Below are 25,126 nucleotides of genomic sequence, written 5' to 3'. Positions count from 1 at the left end.
CACTAACCTGCACCCAGGGGTGTGGAGGGGGGCACGATTGGTAGGGAGGGATAAGTGCACAAAGGAGTCACGGAGGGGGCAATCCCAAAGGAAGGCAGAGAGGGGAGGATTCTATTGTAAGTCTTGGAAATTCTGGAGGGGCCAAGGCAGATGAGTGGGAAATGGGGTAGATGCAGGTGAGGCTGAGTTGATGGTGGTGAAGGGGAAGCCACGTTTGTGGAAGAAGGCAGATATTTCAGAAGATCTAGACTGGAAGACCTCTTCTTGGGAACAGATGCAGCAGAGACAGAGAAATTGAGAGAAGGGGATGGAATCTTTGCAGGGGGCAGGGTGTGAGGACGTGTAGTCAACGTAGTTGTGGGAGTTAGAGGGTTTGTAATATATGTCAGTGGAAAGCTTGTGTCCCGAGGTGGAGTCAGAGATCCAGGAAGGGGAGAGTGTTATCGGAAATGGACCAGGTGAGCTTGAGGGTGGAAGTTGGAAATGAAGTGGTTGAAGTTGACAAGTTCATTGCCGTTGCATGAGACAGCCCTGATATAGTCGTCTATATACCGGAGGAAGAGTTGTGGGGGTCTTGACTGTGTCAGGTTTCAGTATAGATTGCTCCACAAAACCCACAAACAGGCAGGCGTAGCTGGGACCCTTGCAGGTACCCATGGTTACTTGTTTGATTAGGAGGAAGTGAAACAAGATTGATTAGACTGGGTCTTTATCCACTGGAGAATAGAAGGTTGAGCAGGGATTTAATAGCGGTATTTAAAATTATGAGGCAAATAGAGTAGATGTGAATAGGCTCTTCCCCTTGAGGATAGGAGAGATTGGAATGATGGGTCATAAGTTAAGGGTTAGGGGGAAAAAGTTTAGAAGTAACATGAGAGGAAGCTTCTTCACTCAGAGAGTGGTGGCTGAGTGGAATGACCTTCCGGAAGAGGTAGTTGCAGCAAGATCAATTTTGTCATTTAAGAGGAGATTGGAGGGGATTGGAAGGTTATGGACAGGGAGCAGGTAGGTGGAACTAGTGGAGTTCACTTAAATTGGTACGGATTAGAGGGGCCGAGATGGCCTGTTTCCGTACTGAAATTGTTATATGGTTAAGAAATTGGATAAAGTGAGGACAAGTTCTGCCAGGCGGAGGAGGGTGGTGGTAGAGGGTGACTGGTCGAGTCTCTGGTCCAGAAAGAAGCGGAGTGCTTTAAAGACCTTCTGTATGGGGGATGGAGGTATAAAGGGATTGGACATCCATATTGAATGGTAGGCAATGCTTGAGGTGGCAAAGTGGACTCTTCCTATTTTCTCCCTTTGTGTATAGCTCCTCATTAGGAGACCTTTCTGCAGGAGGGAACCCTAAATTGCCATTGCACTGCAACTCCATCCTCCCTGCTGCTAATGCCTGGTGCATGCATTCCCTGGAATGTAGAGTTCCCAGTCTTGTCCAGATTTCAACTAGGCCTGTTTGATGCCAACAGGATCACATTCCTATCTGCTAATCCATGCCCAGCTCTGGAAATATCTTGAATTGTTAATGGCAACCACCATCAACAAAAGAAATGATTGTGGACTTCAGGAGGACAAAGGTCCATTGCACATCAATGGTTCCGTTATGGACAGCGCAGAGTCCCTTGGTGTGCATATAAAGGACAACTTATCCTGGACCCACAGTGTTTCCTCATTAGTCAGGAAAGCACAGAGGTTGAGAAGAGTAAGGCCACTGGGCCTTTTACAGGGTCACAATTGAGAGGGTTCTGTTGGCCGGCATCAATGTCAATACAGAGGATCATCAAAATGTCCACGAAGATCACTGGGATCTCCTTTCCTCTATTGACAACATTTACCAGGAGCGTTGCTTAAATCGGGCTCAAAATAATTATAGAAGGCCCGTTCCATCCAGCACACAGGATCTTTAACCCACTACAAGGAGGAGCATCAAAATCAGGACTGACAGGATGGGAAACAGCTTCTTCCTGTAGGCTGTGCGATTGACGAACAGTATCCTGTAACCAGGTAAATCTCATCCCAAAATGTTTAATATTTATTTTTAATTATATCTGCATATATATATATATATATATATATATATATAAATGTGATTATTATATGCAGGGTATCGTGTATGAATGCGTATTCACCATGGTCCTGAGAATCACTGTTTTGTGCGTATATGTATAGTTGCACTTGAAGAGGCCCTCTTCTCCAATATCACTCCTGTTTTCTACAGTGGGGGATATCTGGGACCAGAGAGCGCAGCCTCAGGACATAAAAATTTCTCTTTAGAGCAGAGATGAGGAGGAATTTCTTTACGCAGTGGGGGGTGAATCTGTGGAGTTCATTGACACAGTCAGCTGTGTAGACCAAGTTATCATGGACATTTAAGGTGGAGGTAGATAGGTTCTTGATCAGGAAAAGAGTCGAGGCAGGAGAAAGAGGTTGAAAAGGATAGTAAATCAGGCATGATGGAATGGTGGAGCAGACTAGATGGCCTGAACAGCCATATTTTTCTCCTATGTCTTGTGGATGCACTCTCTCCAAAACGATCACATCGAACTTCAGTTTGCTGCCATGGCAACACAAAAATGCATTCATTGTGAAGCAACGTACAGTGGAACTGTATTTGGTCAGGATAATAACTATTTACAGCTGTTACATTGATCTTGATCGATAGACTGTGGGAAACAGTTTCACTTAGATTGACAGCATTCATTTCCACACGTAGCCTATGAACTGGTGGTGTCAGTAAATCAGTATTTAGCCAGTTGTTGGGCTCCTCAAGGCAAGAGGTTAGAGAACTTAAATCTTGTGTGAAAGATGTTACCTCTCAGTGCAGAAGTCTCCTAGCATTCAACTGATGCGTCAGCTTCAACCCGCAGTATCGCTACTTCCGCTGACACCCCCAGATCCAGAGGTACAGGTACAGAGGGGATGCCAAAGGTAGATGGGATGGCGAAGGTGGCACTTGGCACACTTGCAGTACAAAATGTTGGTGAGCCCATATTTGGAAACCTGATGCAGTGCTGGCTACCAGCTGGGACATACAGCACAGGCCCTTCGGCCCACAATATGGTGCCAACCTAAGCAGACCAATTTAACAATCTAAAAACTGAAAGAAATCACAAGGATGGTGTCGGGACCGGACAGAGTTACAAGGAGAAACTAGGTGGGGACTGGTTTCTCCTCGAACTCAGAGGCTGAGGAATGACCCTTCTAGAGGTTTATAAAATCATGATGGGAATGGGTAAGGTGAGTGAATGGTCATGGTCTTTGCCCCAGGATAGGTAGGACAGGCTAAAACTGAGAGGGTGTAGGTTTAAGGTGAGGGGCAGGTGGAAAGGTTTTAAAAGGGATTCAAGGGGGTGCGCCCAAAGGATGGTGGATATATGGACTGAGCTGCCAGAGGAAGTGGTAGAAGCAGGGACAACTGCAACATTCAAAAGACAGTGGGCAGGTGCATAGATTGGGATTGCTTAGAGGGATATGGGACAAGCTCAGGAAAGTGGGAGGCACCTTGGTCAGTATGGATGAATTGGGCAGAAGGGCCTGTTTGTGTGCTGCATACCTCGATGACTAAGGAGTGGCCAGTGTAAATTCCATCCTTGGTGGAGATTAGGGGCAAAAGAATCAAGGAAGGGGTTCGAGCGAGTAAGGTATGGGGAAGAAGGATGGGTTTGCTCGTCCAGAAGCTGGCCTGTATTCAATGGGCTGAATGGTCTCCTTCTGCCTCATGGATAGAGGGCATCCCAGAGCCATGGAAGTAAATGGTTTTCTCTAGGTGCCTCTGTTTCCGGCCACACACCAAAGATGTACAGGGTTAATAAGTTAATTGGTCAATTGGGTGTATTTGGACAACATGGGCTCATGGACAGGAAGGGCCTGTTACTGGGCTGTATTTTTAAATTAATAAATGAATTGTTTAATATTGTTGTAAACAGGTCTGATCTTTTCACCCAATCTCCATTTGAAGATTTCCAAAGCAAAATCTGGAAATGCAATAATTCTTCATTTTCAAATTTTAATTTTAACGATACAACACAGTAACAGGATCTTCTGGCCCATGAAACCTGTGCCACCCAATTAACCCTCCCTCCCCATCCATTTTGGAGGGTGGGAGGAAACCAGAACACTCAGGGAAAACCGACGCAGACACGGAGAGAACGTACAAACTCCTTTCGGTCAGGAGGCATTTTTAAGCTGCAGCACCTGGGTAGCCCTCCTGGGACCCTGGTGCGATTAGTGGGGCAAAGGAACCCAGCGATTTAAGGGGGAATCCTGCCCCCCCACGATGACACATTGAATGACGCGCCACGCAGTCACTGAAAGTACTACCGGAAGTGAAATCAAAATCCAAATGGCGAACGGGTACGGGAACAATCTTCAGATGCTGGCTAAGCAACTCTGCTGTGCTGCCGTACAGCAGGCAACTGTTGTGACCACTGCTGTCCGGCGAATGCTGCCGCCATTGGAGGAGCAGCAGGGTGTAAGCAATGCGCAATTCGGTCGATGCAGCCTGATGACGCATCCACACCAGCGCTGATGTCACTGGTTCAACCGGGTCGGCCATTTTCGTTTTCAAGCTGATGGTGGACGCGACCTATTTAAGTTTACCTGGGTTCCCTGGCTACCTCTGAGGTAGGTCAGGGACCCGGTTGGATTTGGACCATGCTGACTGGGTCGGACCCTTTCAAGCTGCTGCCCGAGTGGGGCGCTAACCGGTTAATCCCATTTTACACGGCAGCTTGGAAGGTCCTAGAGATGGATTCGAATGCGGATTGCTGGCACTGTAATCGTGTCGCACTAACCGCAGACATGCAGGGAATATTGACCGACTTCCATCATTTGTGAATGTTTTTAGCATCTTCCCCCAAAAAACTAGATTTTAAAGTAATTCAGTGGGAGAAAGCTCGCACGCTTATCAGCTCCTTCTGGGTTGTGTGGGATTCAACATTCAGATGAATCTTCAAGGTGCCAGAGCCTAGGAGATGGAAGACTCAGCTTGGATGCAGGAATCTCTGGTCTTGGGGCTACACCTGGTTAACACCGAGATCTGGGTGGTGCAGCTGGCCCCATTGCTGCCTATGGAAGGTTGGTGATACTTCATTTCTCCTCCCACAGACCTCTCAACGTGCCACCGTCTCCATTTTCGCTTCAGTTCGGATTGAACCTGCACAGACAATGAAACAAAGCAACAAATGAATGATTCTGACTCCAGTCTGTGGCTGGGTCAGAGAAGTGAGCAGGCCCTTCACCCCGACTTGCCCATGCTGGCCAAATCAGCACTCTGGGACCAGAACAGAACACATTACTCCAAGTCTATTGTCATCTGGTCGTACATGTACAACCCAATGAATCAGCGTTCTCCAGCCCTCGGTGCAAAAACATGCGGACGCACAACCTTAAGCAATCCCTTACTAATCACACGGCACCGATGGCACAGGGATTACTTAAAGTGGGACGCGAGTGGAAAGAGAAAGGTTGAGACCCACTGTGGAAGATGTTGTTCCTGGTCCAGGAAATCCGCACCACCCAATTAACCAATTGAGCCAGTGTACCTTTGGGTAGGATGAAACCAGAGCATCTGGAGGAAACCTATGCAGACACAGGAAGAATGTAGCAACACCTTATAGACAGCACCAGATTCAAACCCATGCCGCTGGCGCTGTAATAATGTTACGCTAACCGCCACGCCAACTGTGACAACGGACGGGGATTCAATTGATAGGAATAACATCCAACAATCCAGAAAATCTGTCACTGTGGGATTGAAGCCCTGAAAGTGCAGGATTATCGAGGGTTTACTGTTGTAACAGCCATCTCGTAGTTTTAATCCGTGCACCACGGGGCTAGTGCAGCGTTTCCCAAACTGGGTTGCGCAGATGAAATTATGATCTGTGTGGGTGAAGCCAATGACTGTGGGCCAGAGTCGGCGTTACGTTGTTGCTGGGGTGATGTGCGCGGTTGTTTCTGGGTCCCGGTGGTGGCAGCATGAAGACGTGCGGCGTGTGCAAGGAGGGGTCTCTGAAATGGTGATGTCCAGCCTGTCAACTGAGGTAAGTGAACATTGGGAGGGGTGCGCAGCCGACGGTGTCTCATATGGCATGGGCTGCAGCGGGTGTCAGGGCAGCGGGGGTAGCTGGGCACATGGTGGGGCATGGTCAGGGGAGGCCTTCCTAAAGCACAGCCTAGGGCCTGGGTGGAAATTAATCTGCTCTTGGTAAGTTTTTTTTACTTTCTTACTATGCAGGTCTTTCAGACTGTCATTGACAGTTGGGGTTCCACGATTCTCAAGTGCTCCTCAAAAGGATTCCATGAGCTAAAAAGTTTGGGAGCCCTGGACTATTGGAGCGGTGATTTTACCCAGTGGCAGTTGCCCATGGAGGGAAGGGTGACTGTTTACACGGGAAAAGTCCGATGTAACAGGCTAAAGAACCAAAACACGCAGCTCTGTCCACAGGGAGCCAACCAGTTGCATATGGGAGTTTTAACGTAATGGCAACAGTTGGGTAGAACAGTTGTTGAGCAATCGCTGATGAGAACTCAGAAAGAGAATGGAGAGGGCAAGTACAATGCAGATCCTGCTTAGAATAAAGCATAACATTCAACCCATTCTGCCTTTCCCAGCTCTTTAAGTTGTTGTGGACGCTTCAGTATACGGGTGTTATATACTGAGGAAACTTGAGACTATTTTATGCAGGAGCATGAACACTGCAAGACTATAAGAACTGCATCACACTTGGTGACCTATATACACCTACAAAAAAAACCCCTTCCTACCCTGTATTTTTCTTTCATCCATGGGCTTGAGTGAATCTCTTAAATGTCCCTAGTATTCCAGCCTCCGCCACCATCCCCAGCAAGGCATTCCATATACCCTCAACCTCTGATGTCTCCCCCAAACTTTCCTCCCTTCACTTTGTACAGATGCCCTCTGGTATTTGCTATTCCTGCCCTGGGAAACACGTGCAGGCCGTCCACCCTATCGAAGCTTCTCTGAATCTTGTAGACTTCTATTAAGTCATTTCTCATCTTTCTTGGCTCCAAAAAGCCACAGCTCTGCTATCCTTGCCTCATAAGACTTATTTTTCATTACAGACAACATCCTGGTAAATCAACTCTGCACCCTCTCCATTGCTTCCACATCCTTCCTATAATAAGGTGACCAGAACTGAACACAATATTCTAAGTGTGGTCTCACCAGAGATTTGTCGAGTTGCAACATGACCTCTTGACTCTTGAACTTAATCCTCCAACTACTGAAGCCCAGCAACCTTGAGAGATGTGTGGATTTGGACCCCAAGGTCCCTCTGTTACTCCACACTGTTAAGTATCCAACCATTCACCCTGTACTCAGCTTTCTGATTTGTCCTTCCAAAATGCATCACCTCACACTTATCTGGATTGAACTCCATCTGCCACTTATCCATTCACCTCTGCATACTGTCTATAGGTCCTGTATATCCTTTTGTAACCTACGGTAACCTTCAGCACAATCCAGAACCCACCCATCCTTTGTATCATCCACAAACTTACTGACCCGTCCTTCTGCCTCTTCATCTAGGTCATTTATAAAAATCACAAAGAGCAGGGGTCCCAGAACAGATCTGTGGTGAATGTCTGCCAAACTGCCCGTCTCCCCTCTGGTGAGCCTTGCTGTACTAACATTGGCTGTGCATTATCTCTACTGTTAAGGACACTCCCCTTGGATATAACTGTATATGCACCTATTGTCTTTCATTATTGTACCATGAGTTTCTGCTAATAAAAGCCATGATTATTGTTTGACCACATCGTCTTTGTCTACTTCATCAACTGGCACTTCAATTTTATTAGCAGAAATGGATGCAGCCCTCAAGCCAGAGCGGCTGATAATCGACCAGTCTGCTCCGAGGGCCAGAGAAATTTTCAACCACTGGATTGCTTGTTTCGATTACTACAGGGCTCGAAACAACGTGGTCGATGAGGTGATACAGTGGGGCCACCTGAACTCTCTGCTGGGTGAGGTCCCTTTCGCCGTAACGCAAGGAGCTACCATTCTGGCTATAGCCCGGGAACGTCTGACAGCTTACTATGCAGCGCCACGGAATGTGGTGCTTGCTCGAGACCAATTACTGACTAGATGCCAGAAACCTGGGGAAAGTGATGCTGCCTGTGCACTGGCTCTCGACTCACTGGTGGGGGAATGTGATGTCAGGGCAGTCAATGTGCAACAACACCGCAATGCCTTGAAGCTGGATGCTTTAGTCAGTGGGATTGACTCCAGTTACATCCGACAGAGGCTGCTGGAGTCAGAGCCCTTAACCTACGACCAGGCAGTCACTCTAGCCAAAACACTGAGAAGTGCCTTGCGGTCCAGTGAAATGTTAGAAACCGAAAAGGAAACATCAAGGAGTGCTGGAACCCCGAAGGAAAGAAAAGGGGGAACTGAAAAATGCTACTTCTGTCATAAGAGCTGGCACTCCAGACAGAAGTGCCCGGCTCGATTTGCTACCTGCAGCTATTGTGGGAAACTCGGCCACTTTGCTAAAGCGTGTAAGGCGAAAAGTATTCCCACTGATAAGAAGAAGAAGCGAAGCACCAAGAAAATGCTCCCTGGAGCGGCAGGAATGGAAGACAACTGTGACAAGGGGGAATCTTCAGACAAGCAGGCTGAATCGATTTCAAGTGATGGCGAGGTGAGAACCCCTGTGATTGACTGTAAAGCTTGGGGGATGTTACGGACTGGAACTGTCGACTATGAAGGGGGAGGTGAATGGTGAGATTCTTGATTGTCTAATAGACTTGGGGAGTACTGACAGCTACATCGACGAGAAAGTTGCCAGAGCCTTAAATTTGTGGAGATATCCAGCGAACCGAAAGATATCAATGGCTTGTAGTGAACTTAAAAAACTATACAGGACAAGTGTAAAGTTATTTTAAATTTCCAGGGACATTGCCTGGCTGATGTTTGGCTTTTTGTAATGCCTGAGCTCTGCGCCCCTGTGTTACTGGGGTTAGATATTCAATCTCAGATGAACAGTGTTGCGTTAAATTTCGGTGGGCCACTACCCACACTTACCATTCCCTGTTTTAGTTACTGCAGTCTGTTCGCATTAAAGATCAAAGCTTCTTCCCTTTTCAGTGATTTATCCCGAGTGTCAGCCGATTGCCACTAAGAGCCGTTCTTACAGCAAAGAGGATCGTGAGTTTATCAAAGGAGAGACCCAGAGACTGCTTAAAGAGGGAATAATTGAACCTAGTAAGAGTCCGTGGCGGGCCCAAGTGGTAGTCGTAAAAAATCACATTATGAAATGACTGGCTATTGACTACAGCCAGACAATCAACCGTTACACTAACCTGGATGCCTACTCCCTGCCACGCATCAATGAAATGATTAATCAGATAGCGCAATACAAAGTGTACTCCACTATCGACCTCAAAGCAGCTTATCACCAAATCCCCACTAAGGGAACGGCCCTATACGGCTTTTGAGGCTTATGGGGGGTTATATCAGTTTAAAAGGGTACCTTTTGGGGTCACTAATGGTGTGTCCGTGGTTCAGAGAGAAATGGATAAGATTGTTAGGACGTATGAGTTACAGGGTACGTTTCCCTATCTGGATAATGTCACTATCTGTGGGAAAACACAGGCTGAGCACGACAACAACTTAAAGAAATTTTTAAAGAACTCAACCTTACATTTAACGATATAACTGTATATGCTCCTATTGTCTTTCATTATTGTACCATGAGTTTCTGCTAATAAAAGCCATGATTATTGTTTGACCACATCGTCTTTGTCTGCTTTATCAACTGGCACTTCAAGATCCTTGTAAAACTCCACTAGTCACTGACCTCCAGGCAGAATACTTTCCCTTCACTACTACTTTCTGCATGCAAGCCTATTTTTAATCCACACAGCAAATTACATGGATCCCATGGCTCATGACTTTCTGAATGAATCGCTCATGGGGGGACCTTGCCAAATGCTTTTCTAAAATGCCAGACCACATCTACTGCCCTACCCTCATTAATTTCTTTTGTTTCCTCCTCAAAACTTTCAATTAAAGCTCATGAGGTACGACCTTCCCTTCACAAAGCCACTTCTCTGAATGCTCACAGATCCTATCCTTAAGAATCTTCTCCAAGAGTTTGCACACCTCTGATGCAAAACTCACCGGTCTAAAATTTCTAGGATTCTCCCTATTACCATTTTTAACAAGGGGACCACATTGGCCATTCTCCAATCCTCTGGCACCTCCCCAGTGGCCAAGGAGGATGCAAGGATCATGGCCAATGCCCCAGAAGACTCATTTTCCCCAAACACATCTACAATGCGGGATCATTGGTTACATTTAAGGAAAGACTGGATCGTTACATGGATAGGAGGGGACTAGAGGAGTATGGACCGGGTGCTGGTCAGTGGGACTAGGAGGGTGGGGATTTGCTACGGCATGGACTAGTAGGGCCGAACTGGCCTGTTCTGTGCTGTAAGTGGTTATATGGTTATGAACAATTGATGCCAATTAGCTTGCCGAGAATCGATGGGAAGCCCAAGATGTGACCAATACAAACGCTACACAAGCAGTGTGGCATCTTTGTGGATGTGGACCAAAGAAATTAAAAGGTAAAAATCATCGACAGTGACAAAATAGTACATCACGCGCACGTGTACATATTTAACACAAGTAGCACGAATTTATAATCTCATGCTTACCTCGCCATTCAAGAAACAGTACAGTACGGCCACAATGAAACCCTGTGGGAAAACAATCCGAGAACCAGTGTTAGCACAAGGGCAACGTGTCACTGTCTGACAGAGCACAATTGAATTGTTTATTGTGGCTTGTACCAAAGTAAGATGAAAAAGCGTTGTTTTGCGCTGTCCAGGCAAGTCAACGCATACCTAACTAGAGCAAGGATAAAACAAGTACAGCGTTTAGTGTTGCAGTAAGTATAGGGTGTGGAGAAAAAAGTTAAACAGTCTAACCTTTCCATACCTTACAGCCATAACCCTCTATTTTCCTCACATCCATATGCCCGTGTTAAGTCATTTGAATATCCCTATTGTACCAGCCTTCTCCACCATCCCCGGCAAAGCGTTTCAGGCACCTACTCTGAGCTGAAAGCTTACTCTATATCTCCCCTAAACTCACTTGAAACAGATGCTTTTTCTTTTAAAAAAAACTTTATTTATGATTTTCCAAACTTAAACTCAGTCATCAACATTATCAGTGCCAAATGTTAACAATATCAGCACCTGACTACAATTATCAACTCTATACAAAGTTCTCTGCAGAGTTCAAACTCTTTCCATCTCCCTCCTCCCCCCTTCAACATTTAACTAACCACAGTTACACACGACGTTGAAGACATTCACAACAAAGGTGTGAAACATACATCAGGGTTTTGTGGGTGTCATTGCCCGGCGTCCAGGATGTCCACTAAACATATATCTGTGTTTTTCACGGCCTGGCATCCAGGATGTCCACTATTGTTGTCCTGAGAAAAGGCACTAATGGAATGAGCAACTGGAGGAAGGGGTACATACTTGGTCTTTTCCATCGTTTTATTAGACAGGACCATGGACAAGTTAGGGGTCGAGGGATAGGGGTTAAGGAAAAAAATGCTGGGGGTGATGTAACGACAGCACTGCCGCTGGTGCAGATCTGGGAGAGCAGTGGTGCTTTGCAGGGTCCTAACACCTGGTCCTGATACCAATGGCTGAGCTGATGGTGAAAATCCTGAAACTGTGGAGGTCAAGAATGGCAGCACTTGCGCAGGGCAGCGAACCACTGGGGTGGAGGGACGGGTGACAAACTCCAGTGGAGCAGCGGATCTGTGCAGGGCACCACAAATGGCAGACACCCAACCCCCCCACTCCTGTTTCGAAGGAGAACCACGAGAGATGACCCTACGGGGAAGATGAGAGTGTGTGTGTGAGACAGAGAGAGTGTGCGCGAGTGTGTGAGAGAAGGAGAGAGAACCAGATATCGGAAGTGGGTCTCAAGAGGGTGCCAAGGGTAGGAGCAGCTCCCAAAGGGCCTCAGGCATGGAGACCTTCCTGATCCTGAGGCTTGGATCTGGAGCTCAGCTGCCAATGGATTGAACAGGAGTCTGTGTGGCTGCAGGAGAGCTGGTGGTGAATCCACGGGCACTCAGTGTATCTGAAGGGATTCTATTTTGCTTCCATTTCTTGGCAACTCTTTGTTTGCCTTACGGCAGATGAAGTCAAAGTACATCATGTATACAGGTAGAGCCCACTTTACAAATACTCGAATTACAAAAATGTGCTTTTACAAAAAAAGCTGTGTTCACTTTTATCTAAGGTTTTCGCTTTTACGAAAATAGCCTTCACACCATTTCGGTTGACAAAAGATTTCAAAACGCTCTAATTTCGTAAAGCGGGGTACACCTGTATTACATTTTTACGCGTTATTTCGTGAGAAATAAAAGAAACCTTGAAATGTAGGGACGAGAATGGGTCAGAGAGGCTGATTGGCCAGTGTGGACGAGATGGGCTCAAGCATGATGACACGACTTGGACTTGGACGTAGTGATGGTCTGAAGCTCACCTGAAAGGATCCAAGAAGGAGGTCAAAGACCATCTTCACTTTCACGTTGAAATTATCGGGGAAGAACGCAAACAGAATGTAATTGATTCCAAACAAGGGGATTAGCAGCAGAGTCGACTTTGCGAGCCTCCTGTTTAAAGCAGGCAAAGAAGATTTATGCACCGAGCTTCAGGCAACTTTCACCTGAACTACTGATCTGCCTAGTCCCACTGACCTGCACCCAGCCCATTGTCCTCCATACCCCTCCCATTCAAATCCTTGACCAAATTCTTCTTAAATGTTAACATTGAGCCCTCATTGACCACCTCAGCTAGCAGCTCATTCCACACTCCCACCATTCCCTGTGTGAAGAAATTCCCCCTAAACTTTTCCCTTTTCAACCTTAACCCATGTCCTCTGGTTTTGTATCTCACCCACCCTCAGTGGAAAAAGCCTATTTACATTTACTCTGTCTGTCCCCCTCAATTTTAAGTACCTCTATCAAATCTCCCCTTATTCTTCTGTGCTCCAGGGAATAAAGTCCTAACCTGTTAATCTTTCCCTGTAACTCAGTTCCTGAAGTCCGGGTATCATCCTAGTAAATCTTCTCTGCACTCTTTCTATCTTATTGATATATTTCCTGTAAGCCCAAGAAACCAGAAGGTTATGAACGTGGCACAAAGTTCAAATTTATTGTCAGAGTACCTGTGTGACATCACACACAACTCGAAGATACTTTTTCCTGCTGGCCAGGCAGAATTTCTAATTACCAGTAACTAAATTGTACTCAAGGAAGGAAGAAATGTCAGCAAGCAAATACAGGAATTTAAATATTCAGTAATAAATGTCGTGCAAAGCCTGAGTCCTTAAACAAGTCCCTGATAAGAGTTTGTCGTTGAGGAGTCTGATGGTGGAGGGGTAGCAGCTGTTCCTGAACCTGGTGGTGCAAGTCTTGTGGCACCTCGACCTCTTACCTGATGGCAGCAGTGAGAACAAAGCGTGCCGTGGGTGGTTTAAATACAATGCTGGAGAAACTCAGCAGGTCAAACAGTGTGCTTTATTTTGCAAAGATACAAAATATTTAAACAACATTTCGGGTTTGAGCCCTTCATCAAGGTATTTTTGCTATATAAAGGAGACTCCTTGACCTGCTGAGTTTCTCCAGGATTGTGTTTTTACCTCAACCACGGTGTCTGCAGACCCTTGTGTTTTACTTCATGTCCTGGGTGGTGTGGGCCCTTAATAATTACTGCTGTTCTCCATCAGCAGTGTTCCATGTAGATCTTCCCAATGGTGGGGAGAGTTTTGCCTGTGGTGAACTGGGGTGTGTTCACTACCTTTTGCAGGACTTTCCATTCAGAGGTATTGGTGCCCCCTCACCAGTTCTGCACACTTTCCACTACACATCTGAAGAAATTTGCCAAAGTTTCCAATGACATACGCAAACTCCTGAGGAAATAGAGGCACTGACTTCACAAACTTAACTGCCCCTTCATCGGTGCACTATTCAACTCCTGATGCCTCAGAAAAGCAGCCTCTCTTCATCCCAGCCACACTCTTTACACCCCACTCTTGTAAGAGGGACAATTTACGAGTGTGAGATTGAGCACCAGCAGATTCAAGGACAGTTTCTTTCTTGCTGTTATCAGACTCGTGAATGAACCCCAAAATAGCACTCTCCAATCAGACAGCATCAACTTCTCCAATTTCCAGAACCCTGCCCCACCCTGTTTTCTTAACACCCCACCCCCCCACTTGGTTTCTGACACAATTCCTGCTTCTCTTCCCCTCCCCACCCTCTTCCTCTATCTTCCCCTTCCTTTTCCTCCTATCAGAATGCATCTTCCTCAGTAATCTGCCCCTTCCTAGGACCTCCTAGCTTCTTACTCCCACACCTCCCCCTCCATCGCTTCCCACACCCACCCGTATTCACCTCTCACTTCCGAGCCCCTTTCTCCCAGCAAAACCCTCTCCACCATTGAGAAAATCTACATGGAACACCGCCGATGGAGAACAGCAGACATTATCAAGGATCCACACCACCCAGGTCACAAAGTCAAACGAGAAAGTCTGCAGACACTGCAGCTGAGGTTAAACAACACAACGCTGGAGAAGCTCAGCAGGTCAAAGAGTGTCCGCCCATCCCCTTCCTCTTTCATTCAGGCTTCTGGCCAGTTCTTGTTCTTCCAGGTGAAGGGTTTCAGACCGAATCGACAACCATCTATTGCCTTCCACAGACGCTACCTGATCTGCTGAGTTCTCTGGCTTTTCATGTGTGCTGAGAGTAAAATTACTCTGCCTTTGCTCTGTAGCAACTAATTACTTTCTGGAACTTTTATACTGTCTTATTTGTTGTACTACATGCGAGATGCCTGACTGGTCTGCTTACAAACCTTGATCGCTAGATCACAAGAAGTTCCCCCTAGTGTTCCCTTTGTTCCATATTTATGTTCTAAACCTTTTCCCCTTAACACATGTCCTCTAGTTTTTAAATCTCTCCCAACCTCAGTGGAAAGGGGTGACCTAGCCCTACCCAATCATAAATCCACCCAAATGGCTTTTGAGCTTTGCAATTGTGCCCACTTCTCTGGCAGAGACAGACCAGCCTCTGAATGTAAAAAGTTGCCCCTCAGGTCCCTCATGAGTTGCTCCCCTCTCACCTTAAACCCATTCCCTCCAGTTCTAGAATTGTCTACCCTGAGACAAAGACTGAACATGCAATTTATTGATTCCCCTCAAGCCTCCTACACTCTCAGCTAGTCATTCTCAATGAGGGCCACTCATCCCCACCCCCTCCCGGGCGGGGGGCACAAACTGAAACCCTTAATAAGGGTGGCCCAAGGAAGTAGGAGAGACGTATGGAAGAAACCAACTAAACTGCTTCACTGGGAAGGGGGGCCCATAAACTTTGAGCAGAGACCCAAGGGGGCCAGGACCAAAAACTGGGTTGAGGATGGCTGCACCGGAGAACGAAGACCCAGCCTTTCACAAGATTTTCAGGAGATACAAGAGCAGAACGAGGCCAATTGGCCCATCAGGTTTGCTCTGCCATTTAATCATGAGGTGATCCTTATCACTCAGCCCCACTCCCCGTAACCCCTTGATGTCCTGACTAATCAAATACCTGTCGATCTTGGTCTTAAATACATCGAATGGCCTCACTTACACAGCTGCCTGTGGCAACACGTTCCATAGTCACGACCCTCTGGCTAAAGACATCAGTTTTAAATTGATGCCCTTCTATCTTGAAATTGTGGCCTCTGGTCCTAGAATCCCCTACCCTATCTAACTTCTTCCTAGAACTCAAACCTCTAGTCCCAGAGAATTGTTCTTTCTTCCCTTTTCCTTGCCTTTATTTGATCAGAGAAGTACTTACGAGTACTGGCTGGATTCATTCAGTCCAATATCCGTGGAGTGCAGCTTTTGGATCAGTATTCGAATAATGCACACAAAGAGAATAAAGTTCACCTGAAGAGCAGAAAACCACGTTAGAGCGGAGGTGCAGGGATAAGGTTCTCCCTTTAACCAACCCAATCTCCTTCCCCCTAACGTCTCAGGGTCCCTCAGCTCTGGACGAGAGGACAAGTTAAAAGAGGCATCCTGGCTGGGACTCTTGGAGATCAGGCTTCTGCCAAGTGACATTCAGGGTCGCCCCATGACACGAAAGGGTGTAGAGGTTTTGGAAAGGGCACTGGAGAGATTTTACCAGGATGTAAACAAAACAGAAGGGTGTTTGGGCCTGAAATATCGACAGTCTATTGCCTTCCACAGATGCTGCCTGCCCCGCTGAGCTCGTCCAGCATTTTGTGTGATGCTTCAGATTCCCAGCATCTGCAGCCTCTCTTCTTTACCTGTTTTGCTGCTGTACTGTTTCTCTACGAGCGATGCTAGCCTGAAGTTGTCCTATCTGTGAGGGCCTCTCCCACTGCTATCCCCGGTTGGAGAGAATCTCTCCCTGCCCCCCCCTCCACAAGTAGAGAACCTCTCTCACTGCTTCCCCAAGTTTGCTGACGACACAAAAGCCCCTTTCACACTTGCAAGTGGTCCCAGGAATTAACGGCCAATCGGACTTTAAAGTGTCTGGCGTGAAAGCAAAATCAGCTCAACGCTGACATTATCTCTCACCGGGGATAGATAGCCTCGACCCCGAGTACAATCCCTGGCATCTGCAGACACCGGCGTTGCAATCAGGCAAGTGTAGAATGGGCAATTACATTCTGAGATAGAAATTACCCAAGTTTTTGTGTGAGTGCAGGAATTTGAAGGAAGAAAAGAATAAAATGAAGGTATAAACTTTGCCGTGGGAAGTCACAGCAAGAGAGAGTGGAAATAAATAGCAATAGCGGACAATTTTTAAACAGCGTGGGAAAATTGGTAGCGCTATAGCATACGATTTAAAAAGACCATGAGGAAAAAGCAATGGTGGACCTGACTTCCCAGAATGCCATGCAGCAGAGAAACACCTCCATGAATGCTCCATGCATGCAGCTATGCATACAGTCCTTTCTCTCCCACACAGCATTCTGGGAGGGCAGGTCTGGCATCACTCCCCCCCCCCCCCCCCCACAGTATTTATATATTGTGCACAATAGCGCTTCCAACTTTCCCACCCTGTTTAAAAATTGCCCGCTATTGCTAGTACTTTCCCACGGTCCTTTATAAAGGTTTATATAGGTCTGCACAACAGCAACAGGGGCTGAAGGGCTCACTGTGCTGTACATAAAGATTAATTATGTTATAATTAGGCATGATTAATTTTGTTCAAATATAAGATCATAATACATTGGTCAGGATTTAGGGCAGGTCCACCATCATGACATCACCAGTAGAAGGTAGAGCAGTCCTAACTCCGGGGATGGCTCCTTGCAAGTGTGAACGTGTTCAGTGCCCCAGTTAGAAGTGGTCAAGTGTGAAAAGCCAAACCCCCATTCCTATTCCAGGACACTGAGCGGCCAATTTAGAGGGATGCAAGTGTGAAAGGGGCTAAAGGTAGGAGGTGTTGTGGACAGCAAAGAAGATTGGGGACTTGGACCAACTGGGAGAATGGGCCAAAAAATGGCAGATGGAGTTTAATGCAGACAAGTGTGAGGTGTTGCATTTTGGAAGGACAAACCAAGGTAGGACATTCACAGTAAATGGCAGGGCAATGAGGAGCGTGGAGGAGCGGAGAGATCTTGGAATACAGATACATTGTTCCCTGAAAGTGGTGGTGCAGGTGGACCGGGTTGTAAAGAAAGATTTTGGTATCTTAGCCTTTATAACTCAAAATTTTGAAAATAGCAGTTGGGATGTTGTGTTGAAGACATTGGAATGGCCAAATTTGGAGTATTGGTCGCCTTACTGCAGAAAGGATATCAATAAGATAGAAAGAGATTTACTAGGATGTTGCCGGGTCTTCAGGGATTGAATTTCAGGGAAAGATTAAGCAGGTAAGGACTTTATTCCTTAAAGCGAAGAAGAATGAGAGGAAATTCGATAGAGGTTTATAAGATTATAAGAAGTATAGACAGAGTCGATGCAAGTAGGCTTTTTCGTAGATAACTATGAGAGGTCATAGTTTTAAACTGAAGGGGAGAGATTTGGGGGAACATTAGGGGAAAGTTTTTCACTCAGAGACTGGTGGGAGTGTGGAATGAGCTGCCATCTGATGTGGTGAATGGGGGCTCAATTGTGTGTTTAAAGTTCATTGGATGGGAGAGGTCTGGAGGATTATGGAGTGGGAACAGGTCAGTGGGACTAGCGAGATGATGGTTGGCAGACTAGAGGGGATGAATGGCCTGTTTTCTATGCTGTAGTGTTCCATGGTTCTATGGTTTACGGTTCTATGAGTGTCTCACTGCCCCTCCCCGTTAGAGAACCGCTCACTGCCCCTCCCCGTTAGAGAACCGCTCACTGCCCCTCCCCGTTAGAGAACCGCTCACTGCCCCTCCCCGTTAGAGAACCGCTCACTGCCCCTCCCCGTTAGAGAACCGCTCACTGCCCCTCCCCGTTAGAGAACCGCTCACTGCCCCTCCCCGTTAGAGAACCGCTCACTGCCCCTCCCCGTTAGAGAACCGCTCACTGCCCCTCCCCGTTAGAGAACCGCTCACTGCCCCTCCCCGTTAGAGAACCGCTCACTGCCCCTCCCCGTTAGAGAACCGCTCACTGCCCCTCCCCGTTAGAGAACCGCTCACTGCCCCTCCCCGTTAGAGAACCGCTCACTGCCCCTCCCCGTTAGAGAACCGCTCACTGCCCCTCCCCGTTAGAGAACCGCTCACTGCCCCTCCCCGTTAGAGAACCGCTCACTGCCCCTCCCCGTTAGAGAACCGCTCACTGCCCCTCCCCGTTAGAGAACCGCTCACTGCCCCTCCCCGTTAGAGAACCGCTCACTGCCCCTCCCCGTTAGAGAACCGCTCACTGCCCCTCCCCGTTAGAGAACCGCTCACTGCCCCTCCCCGTTAGAGAACCGCTCACTGCCCCTCCCCGTTAGAGAACCGCTCACTGCCCCTCCCCGTTGGAGAACCGCTCACTGCCCCTCCCCGTTGGAGAACCGCTCACTGCCCCTCCCCGTTGGAGAACCGCTCACTGCCCCTCCCCGTTGGAGAACCGCTCACTGCCCCTCCCCGTTGGAGAACCGCTCACTGCCCCTCCCCGTTGGAGAACCGCTCACTGCCCCTCCCCGTTGGAGAACCGCTCACTGCCCCTCCCCGTTGGAGAACCGCTCACTGCCCCTCCCCGTTGGAGAACCGCTCACTGCCCCTCCCCGTTGGAGAACCGCTCACTGCCCGCCCCGTTGGAGAACCGCTCACTGCCCCGCCCCGTTGGAGAACCGCTCACTGCCCCGCCCCGTTGGAGAACCGCTCACTGCCCATCCCCGTTGGAGAACCGCTCACTGCCCCTCCCCGTTAGAGAACCGCTCACTGCCCCTCCCCGTTAGAGAACCGCTCACTGCCCCTCCCCGTTAGAGAACCGCTCACTGCCCCTCCCCGTTAGAGAACCTCTCACTGCCCCTCCCCGTTAGAGAACCTCTCACTGCCCCTCCCCGTTAGAGAACCTCTCACTGCCCCTCCCCGTTAGAGAACCTCTCACTGCCCCTCCCCGTTAGAGAACCTCTCACTGCCCCTCCCGTTAGAGAACCTCTCACTGCCCCTCCCCGTTAGAGAACCGCTCACTGCCCCTCCCCGTTAGAGAACCGCTCACTGCCCCTCCCGTTAGAAGAAACCGCTCACTGCCCCTCCCCGTTAGAGAACCGCTCACTGCCCCTCCCCGTTAGAGAACCGCTCACTGCCCCTCCCCGTTAGAGAACCGCTCACTGCCCCTCCCCGTTAGAGAACCGCTCACTGCCCTCCCCGTTAGAGAACCGCTCACTGCCCCTCCCCGTTAGAGAACCGCTCACTGCCCCTCCCCGTTAGAGAACCGCTCACTGCCCCTCCCCGTTAGAGAACCGCTCACTGCCCCTCCCCGTTAGAGAACCGCTCACTGCCCCTCCCCGTTAGAGAACCGCTCACTGCCCCTCCCCGTTAGAGAACCGCTCACTGCCCCTCCCCGTTAGAGAACCGCTCACTGCCCCTCCCCGTTAGAGAACCGCTCACTGCCCCTCCCCGTTAGAGAACCGCTCACTGCCCCTCCCCGTTAGAGAACCGCTCACTGCCCCTCCCCGTTAGAGAACCGCTCACTGCCCCTCCCCGTTAGAGAACCGCTCACTGCCCCTCCCCGTTAGAGAACCGCTCACTGCCCCTCCCCGTTAGAGAACCGCTCACTGCCCCTCCCCGTTAGAGAACCGCTCACTGCCCCTCCCCGTTAGAGAACCGCTCACTGCCCCTCCCCGTTAGAGAACCGCTCACTGCCCCTCCCCGTTAGAGAACCGCTCACTGCCCCTCCCCGTTAGAGAACCGCTCACTGCCCCTCCCCGTTAGAGAACCGCTCACTGCCCCTCCCCGTTAGAGAACCGCTCACTGCCCCTCCCCGTTAGAGAACCGCTCACTGCCCCTCCCGTTAGAGAACCGCTCACTGCCCCTCCCCGTTAGAGAACCGCTCACTGCCCCTCCCCGTTAGAGAACCGCTCACTGCCCCTCCCCGTTAGAGAACCGCTCACTGCCCCTCCCCGTTAGAGAACCGCTCACTGCCCCTCCCCGTTAGAGAACCGCTCACTGCCCCTCCCCGTTAGAGAACCGCTCACTGCCCCTCCCCGTTAGAGAACCGCTCACTGCCCCTCCCCGTTAGAGAACCGCTCACTGCCCCTCCCCGTTAGAGAACCGCTCACTGCCCCTCCCCGTTAGAGAACCGCTCACTGCCCCTCCCCGTTAGAGAACCGCTCACTGCCCCTCCCCGTTAGAGAACCGCTCACTGCCCCTCCCCGTTAGAGAACCGCTCACTGCCCCTCCCCGTTAGAGAACCGCTCACTGCCCCTCCCCGTTAGAGAACCGCTCACTGCCCCTCCCCGTTAGAGAACCGCTCACTGCCCCTCCCCGTTAGAGAACCGCTCACTGCCCCTCCCCGTTAGAGAACCGCTCACTGCCCCTCCCCGTTAGAGAACCGCTCACTGCCCCTCCCCGTTAGAGAACCGCTCACTGCCCCTCCCCGTTAGAGAACCGCTCACTGCCCCTCCCCGTTAGAGAACCGCTCACTGCCCCTCCCCGTTAGAGAACCGCTCACTGCCCCTCCCCGTTAGAGAACCGCTCACTGCCCCTCCCCGTTAGAGAACCGCTCACTGCCCCTCCCGTTAGAGAACCGCTCACTGCCCCTCCCCGTTAGAGAACCGCTCACTGCCCCTCCCCGTTAGAGAACCGCTCACTGCCCTCCCCGTTAGAGAACCGCTCACTGCCCCTCCCCGTTAGAGAACCGCTCACTGCCCCTCCCCGTTAGAGAACCGCTCACTGCCCCTCCCCGTTAGAGAACCGCTCACTGCCCCTCCCCGTTAGAGAACCGCTCACTGCCCCTCCCCGTTAGAGAACCGCTCACTGCCCCTCCCCGTTAGAGAACCGCTCACTGCCCCTCCCCGTTAGAGAACCGCTCACTGCCCCTCCCCGTTGGAGAACCGCTCACTGCCCCTCCCGTTGGAGAACCGCTCACTGCCCCTCCCCGTTGGAGAACCGCTCACTGCCCCTCCCGTTGGAGAACCGCTCACTGCCCCTCCCCGTTGGAGAACCGCTCACTGCCCCTCCCCGTTGGAGAACCGCTCACTGCCCCTCCCCGTTGGAGAACCGCTCACTGCCCCTCCCCGTTGGAGAACCGCTCACTGCCCCGCCCGTTGGAGAACCGCTCACTGCCCCTCCCCGTTAGAGAACCGCTCACTGCCCCTCCCCGTTAGAGAACCGCTCACTGCCCCTCCCCGTTAGAGAACCGCTCACTGCCCCTCCCCGTTAGAGAACCGCTCACTGCCCCTCCCCGTTAGAGAACCTCTCACTGCCCCTCCCCGTTAGAGAACCTCTCACTGCCCCTCCCCGTTAGAGAACCTCTCACTGCCCCTCCCCGTTAGAGAACCTCTCACTGCCCCTCCCCGTTAGAGAACCTCTCACTGCCCCTCCCCGTTAGAGAACCTCTCACTGCCCCTCCCCGTTAGAGAACCTCTCACTGCCCCTCCCCGTTAGAGAACCTCTCACTGCCCCTCCCCGTTAGAGAACCTCTCACTGCCCCTCCCCGTTAGAGAACCTCTCACTGCCCCTCCCCGTTAGAGAACCTCTCACTGCCCCTCCCCGTTAGAGAACCTCTCACTGCCCCTCCCCGTTAGAGAACCTCTCACTGCCCCTCCCCGTTAGAGAACCTCTCACTGCCCCTCCCCGTTAGAGAACCTCTCACTGCCCCTCCCCGTTAGAGAACCTCTCACTGCCCCTCCCCGTTAGAGAACCTCTCACTGCCCCTCCCCGTTAGAGAACCTCTCACTGCCCCTCCCCGTTAGAGAACCTCTCACTGCCCCTCCCCGTTAGAGAACCTCTCACTGCCCCTCCCCGTTAGAGAACCGCTCACTGCCCCTCCCCGTTAGAGAACCGCTCACTGCCCCTCCCCGTTAGAGAACCGCTCACTGCCCCTCCCCGTTAGAGAACCGCTCACTGCCCCTCCCGTTAGAGAACCGCTCACTGCCCCTCCCCGTTAGAGAACCGCTCACTGCCCCTCCCCGTTAGAGAACCGCTCACTGCCCCTCCCCGTTAGAGAACCGCTCACTGCCCCTCCCCGTTAGAGAACCGCTCACTGCCCCTCCCCGTTAGAGAACCGCTCACTGCCCCTCCCCGTTAGAGAACCGCTCACTGCCCCTCCCCGTTAGAGAACCGCTCACTGCCCCTCCCCGTTAGAGAACCGCTCACTGCCCCTCCCCGTTAGAGAACCGCTCACTGCCCCTCCCCGTTAGAGAACCGCTCACTGCCCCTCCCCGTTAGAGAACCGCTCACTGCCCTCCCCGTTAGAGAACCGCTCACTGCCCCTCCCCGTTAGAGAACCGCTCACTGCCCCTCCCCGTTGGAGAACCGCTCACTGCCCCTCCCCGTTGGAGAACCGCTCACTGCCCCTCCCCGTTGGAGAACCGCTCACTGCCCCTCCCCGTTGGAGAACCGCTCACTGCCCCTCCCCGTTGGAGAACCGCTCACTGCCCCTCCCCGTTGGAGAACCGCTCACTGCCCCTCCCCGTTGGAGAACCGCTCACTGCCCCGCCCCGTTGGAGAACCGCTCACTGCCCCTCCCCGTTAGAGAACCGCTCACTGCCCCTCCCCGTTAGAGAACCGCTCACTGCCCCTCCCCGTTAGAGAACCGCTCACTGCCCCTCCCCGTTAGAGAACCGCTCACTGCCCCTCCCCGTTAGAGAACCTCTCACTGCCCCTCCCCGTTAGAGAACCTCTCACTGCCCCTCCCCGTTAGAGAACCTCTCACTGCCCCTCCCCGTTAGAGAACCTCTCACTGCCCCTCCCCGTTAGAGAACCTCTCACTGCCCCTCCCCGTTAGAGAACCTCTCACTGCCCCTCCCCGTTAGAGAACCTCTCACTGCCCCTCCCCGTTAGAGAACCTCTCACTGCCCCTCCCCGTTAGAGAACCTCTCACTGCCCCTCCCCGTTAGAGAACCTCTCACTGCCCCTCCCCGTTAGAGAACCTCTCACTGCCCCTCCCCGTTAGAGAACCTCTCACTGCCCCTCCCCGTTAGAGAACCTCTCACTGCCCCTCCCCGTTAGAGAACCTCTCACTGCCCCTCCCCGTTAGAGAACCTCTCACTGCCCCTCCCCGTTAGAGAACCTCTCACTGCCCCTCCCCGTTAGAGAACCTCTCACTGCCCCTCCCCGTTAGAGAACCTCTCACTGCCCCTCCCCGTTAGAGAACCTCTCACTGCCCTCCCCGTTAGAGAACCTCTCACTGCCCCTCCCCGTTAGAGAACCTCTCACTGCCCCTCCCCGTTAGAGAACCTCTCACTGCCCCTCCCCGTTAGAGAACCTCTCACTGCCCCTCCCCGTTAGAGAACCTCTCACTGCCCCTCCCCGTTAGAGAACCTCTCACTGCCCCTCCCCGTTAGAGAACCTCTCACTGCCCCTCCCCGTTAGAGAACCTCTCACTGCCCCTCCCCGTTAGAGAACCTCTCACTGCCCCTCCCCGTTAGAGAACCTCTCACTGCCCCTCCCCGTTAGAGAACCTCTCACTGCCCCTCCCCGTTAGAGAACCTCTCACTGCCCCTCCCCGTTAGAGAACCTCTCACTGCCCCTCCCCGTTAGAGAACCTCTCACTGCCCCTCCCCGTTAGAGAACCTCTCACTGCCCCTCCCCGTTAGAGAACCTCTCACTGCCCCTCCCCGTTAGAGAACCTCTCACTGCCCCTCCCCGTTAGAGAACCTCTCACTGCCCCTCCCCGTTAGAGAACCTCTCACTGCCCCTCCCGTTAGAGAACCTCTCACTGCCCTCCCCGTTAGAGAACCTCTCACTGCCCCTCCCCGTTAGAGAACCTCTCACTGCCCCTCCCCGTTAGAGAACCTCTCACTGCCCCTCCCGTTAGAGAACCTCTCACTGCCCCTCCCCGTTAGAGAACCTCTCACTGCCCCTCCCCGTTAGAGAACCTCTCACTGCCCCTCCCCGTTAGAGAACCTCTCACTGCCCCTCCCCGTTAGAGAACCTCTCACTGCCCCTCCCCGTTAGAGAACCTCTCACTGCCCCTCCCGTTAGAGAACCTCTCACTGCCCCTCCCCGTTAGAGAACCTCTCACTGCCCCTCCCCGTTAGAGAACCTCTCACTGCCCCTCCCCGTTAGAGAACCTCTCACTGCCCCTCCCCGTTAGAGAACCTCTCACTGCCCCTCCCCGTTAGAGAACCTCTCACTGCCCCTCCCCGTTAGAGAACCTCTCACTGCCCCTCCCCGTTAGAGAACCTCTCACTGCCCCTCCCCGTTAGAGACCTCCACTGCCCCTCCCCGTAGACCTCACTGCCCCCTCCCCGTTAGAGATCCTCTCACTGCCCCTCCCCGTTAGAGATCCTCTCACTGCCCCTCCCCGTTAGAGATCCTCTCACTGCCCCTCCCCGTTAGAGATCCTCTCACTGCCCCTCCCCGTTAGAGATCCTCTCACTGCCCCTCCCCGTTAGAGATCCTCTCACTGCCCCTCCCCGTTAGAGATCCTCTCACTGCCCCCTCCCCGTTAGAGATCCTCTCACTGCCCCTCCCCGTTAGA

General features: G+C 51.1%; 1 protein-coding gene across 1 annotated transcript; it reads right to left on the bottom strand.

Moving 5' to 3' along the window:
* Positions 1-3,986: 3,986 nt before the first annotated feature.
* On the bottom strand, positions 3,987-16,159 carry LOC138750772 (vasoactive intestinal polypeptide receptor-like). Its single transcript, XM_069912914.1, has 4 exons — positions 15,894-16,159; positions 12,539-12,668; positions 10,681-10,722; positions 3,987-5,152 (listed from the first exon to the last, which is right to left on the bottom strand). Exons 1-4 carry the CDS (start codon positions 16,157-16,159, stop codon positions 4,964-4,966), a joined length of 627 nt encoding a protein of 208 aa, XP_069769015.1. The 3' UTR covers positions 3,987-4,963.
* Positions 16,160-25,126: the final 8,967 nt, after the last annotated feature.

The sequence above is a fragment of the Narcine bancroftii genome, unplaced genomic scaffold (genome assembly GCF_036971445.1).
Source record: "Narcine bancroftii isolate sNarBan1 unplaced genomic scaffold, sNarBan1.hap1 Scaffold_258, whole genome shotgun sequence".
Classification (NCBI taxonomy): domain Eukaryota; kingdom Metazoa; phylum Chordata; class Chondrichthyes; order Torpediniformes; family Narcinidae; genus Narcine; species Narcine bancroftii.
Note: the sequence above shows the minus strand (reverse complement) of the source record. Positions and strands in the feature narration are given on the sequence as shown.

Excerpts from the sequence above, each read along its gene's own strand:
- LOC138750772 (XM_069912914.1), bottom strand. The coding sequence starts at position 16,159 with ATGTCACTTGGCAGAAGCCTGATCTCCAAGAGTCCCAGCCAGGATGCC. Across the intron at positions 10,723-12,538 it reads TCCTTCTTGGATCCTTTCAG|GGTTTCATTGTGGCCGTACT; the intron begins GTGAGCTTCAGA and ends GTTTTCCCACAG. Across the intron at positions 5,153-10,680 it reads ACTGTTTCTTGAATGGCGAG|GTTCAATCCGAACTGAAGCG; the intron begins GTAAGCATGAGA and ends TTGTCTGTGCAG.